Source organism: Porites lutea, chromosome 6 (genome assembly GCF_958299795.1).
Source record: "Porites lutea chromosome 6, jaPorLute2.1, whole genome shotgun sequence".
Taxonomy (NCBI): domain Eukaryota; kingdom Metazoa; phylum Cnidaria; class Anthozoa; order Scleractinia; family Poritidae; genus Porites; species Porites lutea.
The window spans coordinates 19,334,733-19,353,120 of NC_133206.1; the positions used below are offsets into that span (position 1 = coordinate 19,334,733).

Genomic DNA, 18,388 nt, shown 5'->3' on the forward strand with positions numbered 1-18,388 from the left:
CGTCCCAGGGGTTTCATTTGTCATGCGCATTTTCCCATCGCTGACCAAAAGGATCGTGGCCTCTGAGAATGAGAGTGTGTGACAGGACAGTTGACAGGGTTTAAACAACAGTGTTGACAAGAAAAAACATTGTCCTAAAAATCTAGTGAGTGTAGAAATTTTGAAAAAATTGTTTTCGCGCCGAAAACGGCCATTCGCGTGATCTTTAAGTGAAGTTGCGAACCCGGCTAATTAGTGAAAATTATCGGCGATGTTTACAACACCTTGTTGGCTTTTTATTGTCATTTTGCCGTCTGTTTTTGGGTGTTGGTTTTCTGGTAAAACCAGAAACTCGAAAGAGGATTGTTATGGCCATAGCAAACCCTTACCACCAGGGTTAGCGAGAGCAGCAGAGTTGCCGGAGCACACCATTGTTTGCCTCAGACATCTGCGGATGATCGAGAGCCAAGACAATCGGTGCTCTGCACCTTTTCAAGAGAAGCACTCAAAGAAACTTACAGAGATTCCAGCGACACATTATGGAATTATTGATAATTACGGCCGAAAAAACGAAAACTTCCGACCAGGGAGCAAGTGGTGCCATGCTTGTAAAAGGAAGTTTTACAAAAAAACAGAAGGAGAAAGTGGTATGGCAAGAAGACAACGAAGTAAGGTAAATATTGGCAATTCCCTGGTTAGTTTGCATTTACATTTTATCAAGTCAGTAACAAGTACTCACTTTCCCCAACATGTTCTTGTTACATTCTTTATAGAAAATGGATATGATGACCAGTTTAACGGAAAAGGAGACAGAGTTTTACCAACTTTACCAAAAGGAGGCTGAAAAATGTCACACCCTGACAACACAAATGGAGATGCTGAAACAACAGCTCTCAGGAATAACACGTTTTACTAATTTACTTTGCATTGCTGCAATTAAATTTTACATTATCAACTGTTTTGCATTTCCCATAAAACACATTTTGTATTAAACAGTTGGGTTCATTTATTTTAGAATCAACAATTGACAAGAAGTTAGAGGAATTTCAAAAGGCTCTTTACAGGCACCAAGTTACCACACCTGAGATAAAGATTTATGATACAGATTCCATGAAACAGTTTGTGAATAAAAACAGCCCTGGACTCTTTCAAGACCTTCTTACCTGTGTTACAGGAGGTAAAAGCCTGTCTGAGAACAGAAGAAAGCTGCAAGAGCAGAGAGTGGTGGCTTTACTTCACATCCTGGCTTATTTTAGGTATGTACTTTGAGTTTAGTGATCTGGGGTATAATTTTGCACACAGTCATTTATAACTGGTATAATAACATTTGTTGTATTTGTCACAGATCACAAAAAACGTCTGCCCTACAGAAGGATAGCGGACTGCATGCATCCAACTGTGGCATGTCATTACGGGGACTATCTTCTGGCCAGGTGTTGGGATACAGCACAACCCCCAGGACAATACAGCAGTTAAAAGCTAATTTGAGTGTACAACACACAAGCTTCATTTGTCAACAATTTCACAGGGTAAATGAGGTCAGTTCCTTGGGTGTAAATATATCTAATATCTAAAAGTTGTGTACCAGTTGCCCAAGAAAAAGCTTTGAAAAAAAAGAGAATCATCATGAAATCTCCTGATACAGTAAATAACATTAACACAACAGTTTATGTGTGTTGTGTTTAATTTTGCTTTTTGTCTTTCTTAACAGCTGCAATGCTTTATAGTTTTAATGCTTGATGACTTCCACAACATCCATTCACTCCATACACCATCACAGTTGGTACGGACAAATGTCATCCACATGGCATCCTGTTTGGCAGATGTTCATCCATCAGTTCATGCAGTCCCTCGGCCTGCATTTCCCTTACACAGACAAGTGACAATAAATGTAAATGGGGAGCGGAGGACCTGTGCTGGCGGAATTGACATTAACGATGTCCTGCAAACAATAACAAACTCATTAAGGAATATGAATAAACAGTTCTGGGACCAGCTACCAAGTTACATGCAAAGCCTTGATCCAGGAAGACTGCAAACAGCACTACATGAACTAAGGTACACATGAGTCTTATTTGTTACCCATTTATCACAGAAAAATGTCTAGTACAAAAGAGAAAGACAATGGGTTAACAGCAAAAAAAATTAGACTTAATAATTGCAATGAAATTGTAAATATCTTTAATGTCTGTCTGTTGAACAGGGTGTACTCAGATCCAACAACACAAGACATTGAGACGCTCGAGACTTGTATGCTAGTTGATGAGTTTCAACAAGATTTAAAGAGCATGGAACATTACAAGATGGCCCTTGAACGTGTACTGAACAAATGCCCTCAACTTAACCTGTACAGCAAGAAATTTGTTGTACCATTGCCTGCTGACTGGCCAGGGTGGTACTATCCCAAAAAGCTGATAGCAAGTGGATGGAATCCCAACATTAGCATAATTCCAGAACAAGGGCCATTTCATGTGTGTCTGAATGCTTATGAAGATGTTCTTTTGAATTTTAATTTTTTTTTTGACAAACTGTTTTCGTATGTTTTTGGAGGTACTTTGGCATCGAAACCCAAACCATACCAGACATCCCTGTGTGTTACTGCTGCCTTACTTGGTTGGCAACTGATACGACAAAAGGTACTTGAAAAGTTTGGAAAGTGCAAGCAACATGAATTTGTCACCATTCTACACTTACTTGAACATGTTTTGCCCCTTGTGTTCTACCAGTATAACATTTTCAGAAGTGGTGACTTAAAGTTATATGAGAAAGTTATGGCACAAATAGCTATAATTTTCATATGCTGGAAAAGGAGACATTATGACAAATCAACCTTGTCATTTTTGAGTGATTGTGCATACCAGTGCAAACATCTACCAGAATACTGGTCAAAGAAGGCAAGTGTTCTCAAACTGATCACAGAAAAGAAGGTTGAAGTTTGGCACTCTGTACTGCGAAGAAACACTGAGAAGTTTGACGATGCAAAAGGCATTGAAGACACAGCAAAGTCTATTGCATCATCAGGTTTTTTAAATGATTTTATACAGTCCTTTGTTCCTCAATACCACCGAGGTCATGCTGAACCAAACTTATGGCTTATCGCAGGGAAGACAGCAGAATTCTTACTTGAACTGTTTAGGAGTGTCTCAAGAAACTGTCAGAAATCACACCAGGTAACACTCCTTAGGCAAAAACATATCACAAATAATTATTTATAATTATTATATTGTTTCTGGCAAGTAAATACAGTGAACTATAAAGTTTTAAAGGTGCCCATAACACAGGTACCATAAGGAATGATAAGTAACTGGCCCTGTGTTCTGAATAACTGAAAAAGAGATGACACTGACATTACTTCATCTGAAAAGTAATTATCAGTTTTTGCTCTAATAATCAAAAGAATTATTGGTAAAACATTATACAGTCAATCCACAGAGTAAGAAAACAATGTTGTGAACTAAAACTAACCTAAAGAAGCACAATAAAATATGCAAAATGCATTGTGCACACATCTGTAAGTACACTTCAGTGTATTCATATTCTACTGACCTCATTTGGTTTTGTCTTTTTAGGTCGAACGCTCCCTTGCAAATAATGGAAGACCAAAGGGTAAGGCACAGTATTATCTCCCAACGTTTGACACCATAGTTGACACAAAGTGTTTTCCACTGAGTTATAACTTGGAGGATGTGGAACCTGGCCTGGAACCTGACCCAAATGTTTACTGTGATTTTCCGACCTGCACAAGAAGAGATACAAGTACTGTCATGAGATTGGCCTGCTTCCACTGTTTTCACCAATCTTGCATTTCATCGCATGATTGTTGCCCGATCTGTCTGGTTCCCCTGAAGAAAAAGGTGGAAAAATTAGTGAACACATTCAACACTGGACTGCTAACTTCTAATGATACTGTTGCTGTTGAAAGTAATGAAGACATTCACGAAGAAGAAGGAATTAGTACACCAGCAGCCATGAGTGTGACAGAGGCTCAGTCATTTTATTCCTCAGCAGAATGGGCTACGAAGGTTGACAGCACAGTGAATAGTTATGCAGCAATCCCTCTTCCATCCCATCCAAACCACAATCACTCTTCAGCCCAACCAACAGTACATGAATCCAACTCTAATACCCCATCTCATGTTCTCACACCCATCACCATCCAACCCTATCACAATGGTAATGTCACCTACTGGTCTTTCCCACATATCATTTCTCAATCTACAATCCTTGGAAGAACAGGAAGTAATGCATGCACATTTATTGCCCTTTTATTTAGCAAAATGTTTTTTTCACCCAATGTCAACATTCCTGCAACTGGGAGTCCACTAAGCCAGACATGGGTCTATCAGATAGTTGTGCAAGGCATTTTGGCTGGGAACTCTATCTATGACTCAGTAACAAGTATACCTCGAACATTTGGTGTGTTGGAGGCACTTCAAACCTCTAGGGTTTTGAATAACATCATTGGGAATACTACCGTGGGCCCTAAACTGCCTGTTAGCATTGTCCCTGAGACGAATCCCACAGCTTCTTTGCCTTACTACTGGAGACAAGCTCTAGCCAAAGGGCGAACCACATCAGTATTTATTTTACGGTCCAACACAGTTGTCTTTATTCCAACAACACAGGGAATTTTTCTTTTAGACAGTCATTTTCATGGGAACAGTGGAGCCCAAGTTGCCTTTACAGAGTGGCAGCATTCATTTGAACTTCTCTCTTGGTATAAGAGAATTAATGGCTTCCAATACACACTTGGAACAGTCACCAACGTGACGTTCAACTAGAAAGAGGGCTGTACAGGGGTGCTTTCATAAAAGTCATGAATCCTGAATTCAATAAGATATTTATTTCGTGCCCTGTAACCAAAGGTGGATCGTGCCCGAGAAAAACTCAAATTGATAACCAATAACTGAACCTGAAATGACATTTTAGTATCCGTAATTCGTAGAAGTTATTTCTTTGGTCCATGAATCATGCCAGAAAATCCCCTCTACAAACTTCCAAGAAAGTACTTATATAGGAACAAGTCAACAATGACAAGGATTACTGTCACTTAACTCGAGAAGGTGTATTTTAATGCCATATATATGTCTACGTGAAGCTTGCTTGTTTATTTATGAAGACTTCAATTCCCGCGCGATTTCAGTTTTATCTCGCAGTTTACATGCGGGCTTGGTTGGGAGTCAAATTGTAATAAAACTATGATTGGAAGGAATTTATTACGTTACGTCCATTGAAAGTTCACTTGATAATAACTCGATTATATTTTTAAAGTGTATAAAATCAATCAAACCTACTCACCAAGAGCTGCCATCGTTTCCACAAAGAAGGGACGCTTTCAGGAACTTGTCCGCCGGCTTTAAACTATCTAAATAGATGAACATTCCCCTAGAATCCTTTCAGCATGTCGGAGAATTTTTGTTGACTGAAAACGTTCGCAAACTGCGTCTCTCAGTTCCATCTTGTAACCAAACATTGCCTTAGAACGGCCGCGTTCACCGCCATACTTTTCATTGATCAAACGATCGAAATGAGAGACAATCGCCTCGTCTGACGCATGCGCAGTCGTTTTTCAGCCCTGCTCAGGACAGGACGACCGCTTCTTGTGATGTTGTAATTGAACGAAGTATACTTTTGAAGTATTTTTTCCTCAAACTGGATTTAAAAGGTGCTTTAAAATGACTGGAGAAAGCGATAGGTTTGCTCTGACAGCTGAGCAATATTTAGGTAAGTAAAAGACAAGCTTGTGCAGCAGAATGCATAAGCTTTGCTTGAGCTTCTTTGAATTTTTAAAAGTTGGTCCCGGGCAGTTAGAATTTTACAAGTAATCCACGAGGCCGCGATGAGCTCATGAAATGCCGTTTTTTTTTTTAGCAAAGTACCATGTGCTGACATACCTTCAGGTAAAATGTGTTTCCATGTTTTTAATTAATTGATATACAGTACAGCTCAATAGGGACATTCTATTTCTTTTGATCTGCCCACCCCCTAACGATGTATATAGCGGGTTTTTGAAGAGAGGTGGTCGGATTTTTTCTTCAAAACGGCCCCAAAATTTGTACCCTTTTCCAGACGTAACTAATCGATGATGAATGACTTCAATGAGTAATCGATGAGTAATCATTGGGTAATCAACTGATTAGTCATTGATTATTTTCTATAATCAATGGGTAATCAATGACTAATCACAGGGTCTGGAAGGGGGGGGTCCTGATTCCGCATTCCCGCTCATTTTTCGCGAGAATCCCGCATCCCCCACGTTTTTCATCAGTTTCCCGAATACCGCTTTTCTCTCTCAGAAAAATACATTAAAAAGTCTATTTTCTACAAAAGCTAATAAATGTAAGATGTAGGTTGATTGATATTTTGAATTTACGCATGTTTTTAAAGGTTTTCGGCATTCCCGACAGACACGCAAACATAAATCCCGCATCCCGTGCCCAATTTTTGGCAAGTCCCGCTTCCCGGGGAACAGTCAAATCCTGGATCCCGTCAATATATTTATCATTTTCCCGATTCCCGCACCGTATTTTCGTCAAATCCCGAATCCCGAAAATACCCTTCCAGACCCTGTAATCAATGGCCAAAAATTTTGTGGCCTATTGATTACTCATCCTTGACATCGATTACCGGTAGTCATTGATTTCACATCTCATACAAGCTGGTCATGAAGAAGTAGCCAGGGGATTTAAGACAGTCAGATCAAATGGAGAAATATTTTAAATGAGTAATAATGATAATAATAGTTGAATTGAGTTTTCAAAACATTTGCAACTGCAGGATGCAGTTGCCCAGCTATTGGAACATAAAGAAGAGAATCCAAGGGTCATTCCAGCTCGCTTTCTCAGTGACTAGTAAGTTAATATGTTTTATCTTTCTCTGTGCTCTTTAATAGGTAAACTACAGTAAACACAGGCGGTCCAAACTCACGTTGCGAGGGAAGGGTGTAATGTAATTTAGATACCCTAGATGATGCGCTGGTGTCGCGTTACAGGCGACCGTTGAAAATATAACAAACTTTGTTTGGGAAATATATTACTGATATCTGCGAACACTAAAGAGCGCTAAACCTTACTTTTTCTTAAATGAAATGAAAATGTGTTGTGTGAGTGTGCAAGCTGGAGCTTTGCTTTTGGATCAGCCTGTTTTGTTAGTCCCAAAAGTTGTCTCAGCGAAAAATACAAGAAAAGAAGACAGTAGACATCAGAGATCAGAAAAAAGTCAGGATTACAGACAAGAGATAGAAGACAAGCACTGCTGACACCACACAGAAGACAGAAGATGGAAGATTAAAAACACCAGACATCAGACAGAAGACGCTAGAGCAAAAGACAGAACATGATGAGGGCTGTGCTCTAGCAGAGCCCAGTGGCCTCTGACACCCAACTTTCCTCCTGGGTGACTAGAAAATCTCAGATTTTTCATGCAAATCATATGCTGGACACCCTAGATTTTACAGGTTCAGAGCACTGGGCACCCTTCACTTTTCCTTAGAGCACAGCCTTGATGATAGACAGAAGACACTAGACACTGGAATCCAAACTTCAAAGCAGAAGACAGAAAATGATAGACAGAAGACACTAGACACCAGAACAGGAGACAGAACACGGAAGACAGAAAAAAACAGAAACCAGACAGCAGACAGTAGAGCAAAAGACAGAACACAAAAGACAGAAGACACCAGAAACCAGACAGCAGATACAAGACACAAGACAGCAGACATAATAAAAGCATTTTTCTATTTGGTTATCATTTTATTAATACTCGTAACCTTTTCTCTTGATTATATAGTGATATCGTTAGGAGACAACTGATGTTGCTCACACATGGGACTTTTAAGTCCCAGGTAGACAAAAATTTGAGGGTTAACATCGATAATGCCTTTGATGCAGCCACCTTGTTATTCACCCAATGGCCACTTTCTGAAATCCCAAATTACATGAATTATTGAATGTACTCCCAGTCTGTAAATTCGCCTTGTTAATAATTATACTGTGCTTTAACATAAATTTGCATTCTAAAGGCACTCAAATTACAGAAGCTAATGCTAATAAACCGTGAGGAATAATGATTTTGGTTTTATGTCATGGTGTTGTTGCTAAATTCACCAATGTGGCATTGTAGATGAGAAAAGAAAGTGGTTATGAAATCCCACTCAACTCCACTAATGCAATAGAAGAGGTTACAAGAATGAATAAAATGATCACCTAAAACCTAAAAGGAAAATGTGAAATCTTTTTTTCACATTCTCTTACTTCCACAATGTGTGGAGGCCACTCTGGTTAATATGTATGGGATATTAGCCTTAGGTGTTCTCTATATGCAATTCATGTTTATGATGTAAAAACATAGCCAGTGGTCAATCCAGGGGGAGGGTTAGAGGGGATAACCACCCCTGAATATACATGTATTTACCAGACCTATAGATTTATCTAAAGTATTCAATTTACTGCTTTGTGTTGACTTGGTTTAAAAAGCCCTTGGAAGGATGAGATCACATTATTTTTTTCTTGCAGCTTTAGGAGTGTTGTGCAAGGAAACCACACTCTGTTCAGGGAATACAGCTACATTCGAAAGACACCTCACAACACAGCGTCTTTCATCCGAGTGTTTTGGAAATGTTTTAGACACATAGGGATGAATGGAGGTACAGTACTTGTAACTTACAAGTAAGGGTCTTCACACCCATGGAAATAACTTGTTGTCTTGTTGTACTTAGGCTTAATTTTGCCACTCCCTGAGCTGGGGTCTTTTTTCCTTCCAGAGAGAGAAACAAAGGGATTAGTGTAAGCTCACTTTAATTTGAACAGCAGCTGGTAATCCAGTGTTAACTGTGTATTATTTGTATGTTTTTTAATTTTTTTGGTTACACATGTACATTTAGGTATATTTAGTTGACACTTAACACCACTGATTAATTTCTTTTTGTTCTTCAGATTTACTATCTGCAAAAGAATACCATTCACTTATTTGTCTTCTTTGCCCTGACTTTCCTTTTGAACCTGTGCAAAAAACTGCCAGGTAAGTTCTCCTTGTTAGAAATTATCTCCTCTATACATACATAACTGTTATAAGGTTTTTTTCCTTTCCCCCATCAACCAAAGATGGTTTATTTCACTCTGATAAAGCAATAATTTGTTATGTCTTTTGCTTAAGTTAATGGTGATTTTTATAAACCCACAGGATTATTTTGATGGAGGATGCTATGGACTGTCTGATGTCTTTTCCAGATTTCCTTTATGCTTTCCAGACACAGTTCTTTTATGACGGTGAGGCAAATGCATTTTATATGAACTGAAAATCTCTTTAACTCTATTGGTGTTTGCAACTAAAGGTTACAATCGGTAACAAATTGTTGAGACAAACAGGGTAACTTCAGAGAACAAAACAAACAGAACCCCTCCCCCCTCCCCTCAATTCAAAGTTGGGTGTTTGTTTTCTGCTGGTAGCTCGAACAGCGGCACAACATTACATGGATGGGATGGGGGGGGGGAGAGGAATTCTTCATTTTCCCCTCTTGAAGTCAGTAAAACGTCAGAAAGGCCCTTAATGGCAATGTGTCTCAACTAATTTGGTCGCCGATTGTAAGTCTAAGATTTCTGTGTTTAACAGAATAAGTAGGGACCTTATGAAACTATGATAAGTAACAACAATGCGAAAATCAAATAAACAAGGGGAAACGCAAAGATTAGGAAAACTATGTTACACAGCAAACCAACTTTAAACCCTCAGTGAGCATCCAGTAGAGCAGGTTTAAGACAACTGAATTCTGAATAAAAGCCTTATAAGGTATAATTTTGTATTGATTATTTAATATTAAAATGTATGTAATTTATGAACAACAACAACAACAATATTTTATTGATGCCCTGTAAACTAAAGTATAATGACATAAATTTACGTAATTAAAGCGATTTCTAAAGTAAGACAAGAAAAGAATTCAGGTATGTTTAATCAAGTTAGGTTAAGCTGGTGATACTGGATACATACAAAACAAAGAATGAATAAATAAATTAGAAAGAAAGAAAAAGTTAAAGTAAAAAGTAATGAAATATGAAAACTATCTAGGCCGGCATGACCTTTCTTTAAGCAGTTAATGTAGAGTGATTTTTTTTGCCTGACATAAAAGTTCTTCCCTGTTCTATTTCATGGAAATACAAATGTAGCTAGGAAAGGTTATAGTAATATCAGTCAGAGTGCGAGGTTATGATTGACATGTCACTGAGACGTATTTAACTACTACCTTAATACTCTGTGCATTGACCATTTATTTAAGTACACCTTATTTACATGGATTCCATCATCATTCTCATAGAGTTTATAGAGAAGCTGCATGGAGCCTACCAAGCATTGTTATCAGGTACCTACAGACCAGGTCAGATTGTGGTAGCAGTACCAACACTGTCCACGCCAGCACAACACAAGTCACAACAGTCTCAAAGTGCTGGGCTTGAAACATCCCAGGTTAATTCTGGGGATGGTGTAGACGTCCATTCCTTCTTGGAGGCTGCACTACAAATCATTCATACCAGTAATGGTACTTTCAGGTACATACTTTACTTTTTGTGTTTTAAACTTGTAATAACAGAATGAGCCAACGTGAAGTCAGGAGATAAAAATCAAAATTTCATTTTGTCAAATACTGAGAAACAAAAATGGTACCATGCAAATTTGCTTCCATCCTGGAGACTGCACTACAAATCATTCAGACCAGTAATGGTTCTTTCAGGTACATACTTTACTTTTCTTCTTTTAACCTTTTTACTCAAGACCCAAAGTGAAAACTAAAGAAAAAATTCCAAATTTTTCATTTTGTAATAAGTAATACTGACAAACAAAAATGTTACAATACAAATGTGCTCTCAAGAAGGGTATGTTAAATAGATTGCACTGTAGGATTTGGTCCACAGATGCAAAAGTGAGACCTACATGTAGTTTGTCTCCACTGTGCTGGCTGGGGCATTTTGCCAAAATTAATTCTGAATGGCTGATTAAAGCTGAATGACTCTGATGATGGTGATTAGGGTTTTAATGCTAAATGTCTCCATTGCACAGACACAAGCGAGAATCCAGTGGCTGACTGATCTTAAAATACAGCTAGAACTACATGTACATGTACTTTGTGATGACAGTGGTTTATTATGATTATTATTTATGTCAGAACTTTTAGCAGGGAGCAAAAACTTGTATCATCTAAAATGTGATATTGGTCGATATCAGTCATTTTGTAAAGGACATTGAAGATAAAAAGTGAAACTGAAAATGACATGGTAGGGCAATGCAATTTGAAAGCTGTCAAAACATGAACTGTATAGCTGTGAGAACTCCACCCAAATTTTTCATTAAAAGACGAGGGTGTTAGCCATTAAAAGCTTTACCTTCCTATTTGCAGCTGCCCTCCTGTTGATGTAATCAAAGATCTCCTATCATCTGTGGAGAGAGTAACTTTTTATGGATTCCTCATTGGCCTTGCCAAACATGCTGGAGTCAATGAAAGCATAGGTAGAGTTGATACACTTTAGTTTGACTGACACATTTTGAGATTGCTTATTGGTCCCATTGGATGCCTTTTTTTAACATTATATAATAAATTAATTTTGTTTGACTTCTTCTCTGATAACAGCAACCTTGCCTGACAAATCTGCCATCATGGAGGAGACTGATCAAGAGCTTAGCAGGTTTGTAGTAAACGTAATTTAAATAAAATTAAAGGATCTGTCCACAGTTGTTCAAATGTTAGATAGTGCAAGGTTGTCAAAAGTAGCCGGCTGCCAGTGAAAATCACCTCCTACTTGGTTAGTAACAGCCAGCTACTCTGCTTGGCATTCCTTTACAGATGGCATCTTTTAAAATATCCCTGGACTGGCTGCTTACCTTGACAACTCAGACGTCTACTTCAGAACTTTCTGACAACTCTGAGTGCTATCCACAGGATAAATCACTATGTAGTGGATAAGTATTAATTTATGAGGAAAACCGGTTGCGCCCTCCACTGGAAAAAGATTTATCCATTAAATAGCGGTGTCCACCTTTTGAACAACTGGTGGCTACATAAATTTTACCCCTAGGAAGTATCAACCTTGTTCCCAGGGGAGAAAACCAGGGAATGAGGTTGGGGCAGTATTTGTAACACAAAGGCCTAGGATCATAGGTTCCACTCCAGTTGGGAGTACTCAGATTATTTTCTTCTGAGCCATCTGTATCACTGATTGAAAAAACATCTTTCTCAACACCAGCTATTTCCCACAGCTGCACTAGAACGTGCCACTGCCACATTGTCAGTCCAGTTCTATGAAAAAGAGAATCTTCTGTCCCCCCTCACAAGTTTGCACACGTTGTTAGTTGCTGGTCTTCTTATTTGCAGATCTAGTTAAGGCCTCACTTCGATATGAGTAGCCCAGCTTTGAAAAAATGCCAATTGCAGAGTGCAAAGAAAGTCAGTTTTTACAGTTTGCCATGCAGGGAGGCTGTAGTTGGAAAGTACTATCCCAGAAGTCATTTTGATGAACAGGATTAATAATATTTCTTCTGTAATTTCAATACCCCAAAAACTTCACCTGCTGATCGGGCAAGATAAGAGCAGATTTCACTTGCCTGATAGCAAAATCCACTATCCCCAGGATATCGGACAGCACTTTCTTTGCATGCTGCAATTGATGTATTGGACTGAAAAAAACAAAAACATGATAGTAGTAATAAATTTAAGGCCCTTTTCTGCACTATCAGCATTCATTATTATTCATTCAAAATATTTCCCCGATTCTGATTGGCTAAAAGCACACGTTTAATTCACCATAACCAGTTACTGATGACCAAATTTGGAAGAATTTTGACTTTAACGAGGAAATGATGTCAAAAATGCAGCGTTTTCGCAGGTTTAGGCACGGTTAACCGAGAAGACCTGAAGAAGAAGACCTTGTTTTGGTTGTGAACTTGAAAAAATGGCGGACATTTCACTCGTTTCAAGAGTAAGAACTAAGCGAAAAAATAGTTAAAAACATGGCAAGAAGGGCGACATCTGCTATTTGGAGAATATTTGCGGAGCTGGACAAACCTAAATGTACACTATCGAAGATGAACTGAACATCGATGGATCGATGGAGGTAAGCATGTTTAAAGCTATGTTTTTAAACTAGGAATTATTTTGAATGAATAATAAAACAGTTATTGAATTCGGCTTTTGTATCATATAAAGAATTATGGAGATCTCGGAGGGTGTTATCCGCCTCGGCCTACGGCCTCGATGGATAACACTCTCCTCGATCTCCATAATTCTTCATAAGATACTCAGCCTCATTCATTAACTGTTAAGTTTTTTTTTTTTGTGAATAACTCCTCAATTGCAGCCTTAGAAATATTCTAGTGATATGAATGAGTGACTGAATTTACCAACTAATCAATTATTGCACAATGCTTGCCATAACAGTCAGTCAGTCTCTTGTTTCATTTCTTTCACTTGACTGTTTTCGTTTTATTTGCAGTCCGGCACCCAGGCCCAAGTCAGGCAGATCTAAAAGTGTTATGTCTAATTCAGCCAAGAAAGCTCTTTAAACTAGGACGTGCATGGGGTTATATCTCACCTTAATACACAGGTAGAATCTAAGTAGATAATGATGTTCACTGTTGGAGTTACTAGGCTAGCAGTTCTCTAAACAATGATTACATTGTATTAACTTTTAAGAGTTCTTGCCTAGAATAAGCACCACATTTCGGAGCAAAAACATTTGAGCATCACCTCCCCTGCACCACTGCAACGTTTATTGATTTTTTATGAGTTTTTGAAATATTGTTGATGCAGGTTTTTAATGCTACTGTTGTTTTTAATGAGGAAGGGGGCACATCTTTTGTTCTATGTAAGCTATTTTTGCCCTCTGTAAATAACGACAGTTTAGAGGAAGTAATACCTGCTACCGTTCTCGCAAATAGAACGTTTCAAATAAGCGCCGCTGTCAAATAAGCGTTCTCCAACAAGTCAACCGTTGCCAAGTTCTACATCAAAAAATTGAGTGCATTGCCAATTTAATGTTATTATGTAAAGAAGGTCCCAGGATTCTCAGTTGTCCCTAGGGACGAGTAGGAAGGAGTGTTTGGGACGAGTAGGAAAGAGTGTTTGTTGGACACCAGACTCCTCCCCAGTCATCTATTATGACTGGGTGGAGGGTTATGGGAGAAATATCATAATGTAACGAAGGGGACGACATCTGCCGCGCGCATCTCTCTCGCGTTGCCTGTTTATATTTTAGCGTGAATAAAAGTACACTTTGTAGGGGTCTTGGATGGTTTAACAGTCCCCTCTCCAGTAATCTAGTATGGCTGGGTGGAGAGTTGTCAGAGAGTAATAAACTCCACAAAGAAGGGAGACATCTCCCGTGCACATATCTCCCTCGCCTTATTCGTTGATATTTATATACTGTTTAAAAAACAAGCAGGAGTGTATTACCCGGGGGGGGGGGGGGGGACTCTCATGTAAAAGTGACAGGGATGCTCGTCGTCTCGCTTAAGGGTGTAAATTGCAGATTTTGGTCTCATGTAGGCTGTTTGGAATGGAAAGTTACTATATTTGACCATTCAGGTATCGCTTAGAACTGTGCATAAAGGAATTTAAAAATGCCCTGACACTGACCACACAGAAATCTCCCTAAAAAAATTGCTTTTTTACCCACGAAGCACTTGGGAGTTCATATAAACTCGTTTAAACGTGTCCGTGCGTTCCAGATCGAATTGGAATTTGGAAGTGTTGGTTTTTGAGGAGAGGGGAAAACCGGAGTACCCGGAGAAAAACCTCTCGGAGCAAGGAAGACAACCAATAACAAACTCAACCCACATATGGCGTCAACGCCGGGAGTTGAACCCGTGCCTCATTGGTGGGAGGCGAGTGCTCTCAACACTGCGCCACCCTTGCTCCCCACCCTTGCTGACTCCTCAGGGGTCAGCTTAAGCTTAGGCCACACCCACATTGGTCTCCCTTATTGATTTCATTTGAATTTTTCGACGAGCATCCCCGCCACTTTTATATGGGAGTCCCTTCCGGGGTGTATTATCAGGTTTAAAAACTTTCGGTTTCGCCTCGAGTTTTCAAACCTGACAGTACACTCCTGCTCGTTTTTTGAACGGCTTCAAAATCTCTGATATAGATCAACTCGTTCCTGCACTAAAATATTTAGATTTGGGGTTATTTTGGTCTTAAAAATTGAACGTAAAGTTTAGCCGTGTCTTTATCAGATATAAAGACACTCGTTAAATATTAATTTCGTATGTTTCTTTACGGATTATTTATGAGTTTTTGAAGAGTTTCGAAGAAATAATAGAGGACTAGTCTAATAAATAGATATGGATTTTATCTGCTTTGAAATTGCTAATGGAGAATCACTCTAAAATTAAGTGGCACATCCAAATAATTTATTGCTTGAATGGGCCTGATGGAGTCTACAAAGAAGAAATACTCAGCAAATACGATGTAGGTAACTATATATAGATGGTTTATTTATAAAATATATTTATTGACTTTATCAGCTGAAGTAAAGTAGTACTTAACAATGTAGCAAGGTATTCTTTGAAATGTACTTACATTTATACGTTAATATAAAATATGTACTTTTTTATTTAAACACCGAAAAGGGAATCTGTTTTTGTGAACTCTTAGCAATTCATTAAGTGCAATACAAAATTCCTTTTTTTCTAATAAAGGAATATTAAATACTTTAAAGGAGTTCGTAGGATCCATAAAATATTTATTAGAGTTCGACAATATGACAAAAACAAACAAACCAAATATAAACTTATTCTATATGCTATTGAAAAACCTAGTGTTTTAAGCTATTCTCTTTTCTAAAAAGGTACTGATATAATTAAACTTCGTTGTAACTACTTAAACACAGTCTTTAGCGAATGCATCTAACTCTATCAGCATATCAGGATAACTGAGTGTTATACATTGTTGAAATAATGATGCCTTGTTCAAGAAGTTAGCCCCAAATTCCGTCCACCTTACTTTTCTCAGGGTACTATATACTACATAATAGCAACCGCGCCTTAAACGCCCGCCTTAACTGTCACGAGCACTATAACCGGGCAATCCAGCCAGACATTGGTGTCCTCTTTCTCAGAATCCTACTGCAAATGCTACCAACTCGACTTTGCCATTAATGTGCAGCCCAGCTGCAAATACTACCAACTCGACAAAGACATTATGCAGCCCTGCTGCTGATAGTGTCAACACTCTTTACGGTATTATGCAGTCTCCCCCAAATGCCACTAAATTTGAATAGGTGTTTCGCAGTCCAGCGCAAATAGTGCCTACTCTGTATAATGCATCTCTGCTACAAGTGCATCCAACTTTCTCCTGGGTTTTATGCATGCAGTTTTCTTCAGTCCTGCTGCTCAGTTTGCTACGCTCTCTTTTTATTATGCATTTGAGCTGCAAATGCTTCATGCCAACTGTCAAATACTTTAATCTGTAAACAAATTCTCTCAACTAATTCTTAAGGAAATGTATGGAATTCAGTCTGAAGAATTTGTGTGGAGATACTGGAGCTTGAAGGGTTAATACGTAGATTTAGCAACAACAACGTTACTTCAGCTTCAGCAATTCTAAGAACCGAACTGATCAATGGCAGAGCGGGAAATTGAACACCAGAAGTTGTGTTAAGTTTTTTCCGTTCTCAGTTAGCGTTGCGTTGTCATTACTTAATCTGTTGCCTAATGTTATCTTAATGTTTTGTCTTCCCCATAAACCTGGTTTTCTCATTTATCATCATAAATAAGCTACTTTTTATCCTCCCTATTAAAGTGTGCGGCTCCTTTCTTGTCATTTTTCCGTTCGAAAGTCTTGAATTTGCCTTTACTTGCCGTCTTGGTACACATCTCACTCATAAATCTCCTCTCACCATCTAAGTTCAAAGGATAAAAAGAACGACCGTCAGACTCCTTTAACGTAAATAGTCTTGCCCATTTTGCGTAGGTTTTCTAGTACTCGCCGGTACACACTATGCAACTTCGCCTCAGCGCAGAAGTTACAGTCAAATTTCCACTAACGGCCACTTTTTTTTGTCCCGGCGGACAGTCCATACATTAGCTCTTATTTAAACCTCTCTACAACGGCAACGGTCACTAAAGCGCGTCCCCAACTGCCTAGTGACCTCTCGACAACGGCCTGTTTTTTCATCGCCGACTGATGAAAAAGTCAAGAATGGTCATGAAATTTGACCCGTACGGTTCGTTGATTATTATACGCGGCATGCAGTCGATCGTATTTTTGATTGTGTTCCATTTTTGCTCACTGCAGCAGTGAGCATGAATTGTCTATGGTACTTATAGTGAATGTTGAGAACCCTTTTTTGTCACGTTAACATTTTGACTCAAAACATTGTTCATGTTTTTTTTTGTGTGAATTTTATCTCTAAATGTTATATATGATTGGATTACCATTATGGGATATAGCAACCATGAACTTAGCACAATAAACGTGTTGTACTTTTTAAAGAAAAATTTGTCGTATTACACCCCTACCTCGCCATAACGGCCACTTCTCCACAACGCCCACTTTCTTCTGTCCCGAAGGTGGCTGTTGTGGAGAGCTTCGACTGTGCTTGTCTATGCCAAACTCCTAGTAGATATATTACACGGTGGCGCGAAGATATGAATTTTATTTTCGAGTGGCAAAACAATATTTTACGAACGAGCGCAGCGAGTGGGTAAAATATTGTTTTTGCCACGAGAAAATAAAATTCATATCTTCAAGCCGCTGTGTAATGTTCTTTTTATTATATAGACAAAAAGACATTGATAAAATGATGGAGGGAAATTGCCGAAATTAAGTCATCGATAAACCCACGTGTGAGATTATGGAAAATAAACCACTCGGGTCCCGGATGTAGTTTTTATGAATTTTACGAGTGGTATATTTTCCAGTAAAACACTCGTGTCTATGTAATAAAAATGAATACGTTGCGTTATATTGAGATTTTTAAGCAACAGAGATGAACATTGAAAAAACTGGTTGGCTAAACAGTTTTAAAACACCCCAATCGCAACCTGTGTTAATATTCATTCCCTTAGTAAAACATTGAAAAAACTGGTTGGCTAAACAGTTTTAAAACACCCCAATCGCAACCTGTGTTAATTTTCATTCCCTTAGTAGAACTTTCCTTTAACGTTTTCAGCAGGCACCAAATATCGTTAACAACCTGTTCAGGCTAACCTTGATAATCTAGGTTTTCTCGGTTGGCTGAGGTAATTGGTATCTATCCGATGCCTCTTTTGCTTGTTGATATATTGTAGTTTTTCTCTCACGAACTTCCTGTAAAGCAATCTCGTCTGCTCCGCCATTAATATATGCGTTTAGCTGTACATTGTGATACTTGTTTCTCCTACAAATCTGAGAAAAAAGAGACATTATATTTTTAGTGAGGCA

At 38.6% G+C, this 18,388-nt stretch overlaps 2 protein-coding genes across 2 annotated transcripts; both read left to right on the forward strand.

The window, feature by feature from the left end:
• Positions 1 to 150: 150 nt before the first annotated feature.
• On the forward strand, positions 151 to 4,760 carry LOC140941984 (uncharacterized). The gene is made up of 6 exons (XM_073390980.1): positions 151 to 885; positions 995 to 1,235; positions 1,325 to 1,517; positions 1,691 to 2,037; positions 2,183 to 3,149; positions 3,549 to 4,760. Exons 1-6 carry the CDS (start codon positions 756 to 758, stop codon positions 4,758 to 4,760), a joined length of 3,090 nt encoding a protein of 1,029 aa, XP_073247081.1. The 5' UTR covers positions 151 to 755.
• Positions 4,761 to 5,560: 800 nt separating this feature from the next.
• On the forward strand, positions 5,561 to 14,312 carry LOC140941453 (centriolar satellite-associated tubulin polyglutamylase complex regulator 1-like). The gene is made up of 10 exons (XM_073390448.1): positions 5,561 to 5,703; positions 5,851 to 5,879; positions 6,757 to 6,830; positions 8,493 to 8,623; positions 8,913 to 8,997; positions 9,160 to 9,245; positions 10,292 to 10,523; positions 11,369 to 11,478; positions 11,600 to 11,654; positions 13,458 to 14,312. Exons 1-10 carry the CDS (start codon positions 5,655 to 5,657, stop codon positions 13,525 to 13,527), a joined length of 921 nt encoding a protein of 306 aa, XP_073246549.1. The 5' UTR covers positions 5,561 to 5,654; the 3' UTR covers positions 13,528 to 14,312.
• Positions 14,313 to 18,388: the final 4,076 nt, after the last annotated feature.

Bases quoted from the DNA above. Each gene is read 5' to 3' on its own strand.
- LOC140941453 (XM_073390448.1), top strand. From the start codon at position 5,655: ATGACTGGAGAAAGCGATAGGTTTGCTCTGACAGCTGAGCAATATTTA. The intron at 9,246-10,291 runs GTGAGGCAAATG...TCATTCTCATAG, and splicing joins GACACAGTTCTTTTATGACG to AGTTTATAGAGAAGCTGCAT. The intron at 10,524-11,368 runs GTACATACTTTA...TCCTATTTGCAG, and splicing joins ACCAGTAATGGTACTTTCAG to CTGCCCTCCTGTTGATGTAA.
- LOC140941984 (XM_073390980.1), top strand. From the start codon at position 756: ATGGATATGATGACCAGTTTAACGGAAAAGGAGACAGAGTTTTACCAA. The intron at 1,236-1,324 runs GTATGTACTTTG...TATTTGTCACAG, and splicing joins CACATCCTGGCTTATTTTAG to ATCACAAAAAACGTCTGCCC. The intron at 2,038-2,182 runs GTACACATGAGT...TCTGTTGAACAG, and splicing joins ACAGCACTACATGAACTAAG to GGTGTACTCAGATCCAACAA.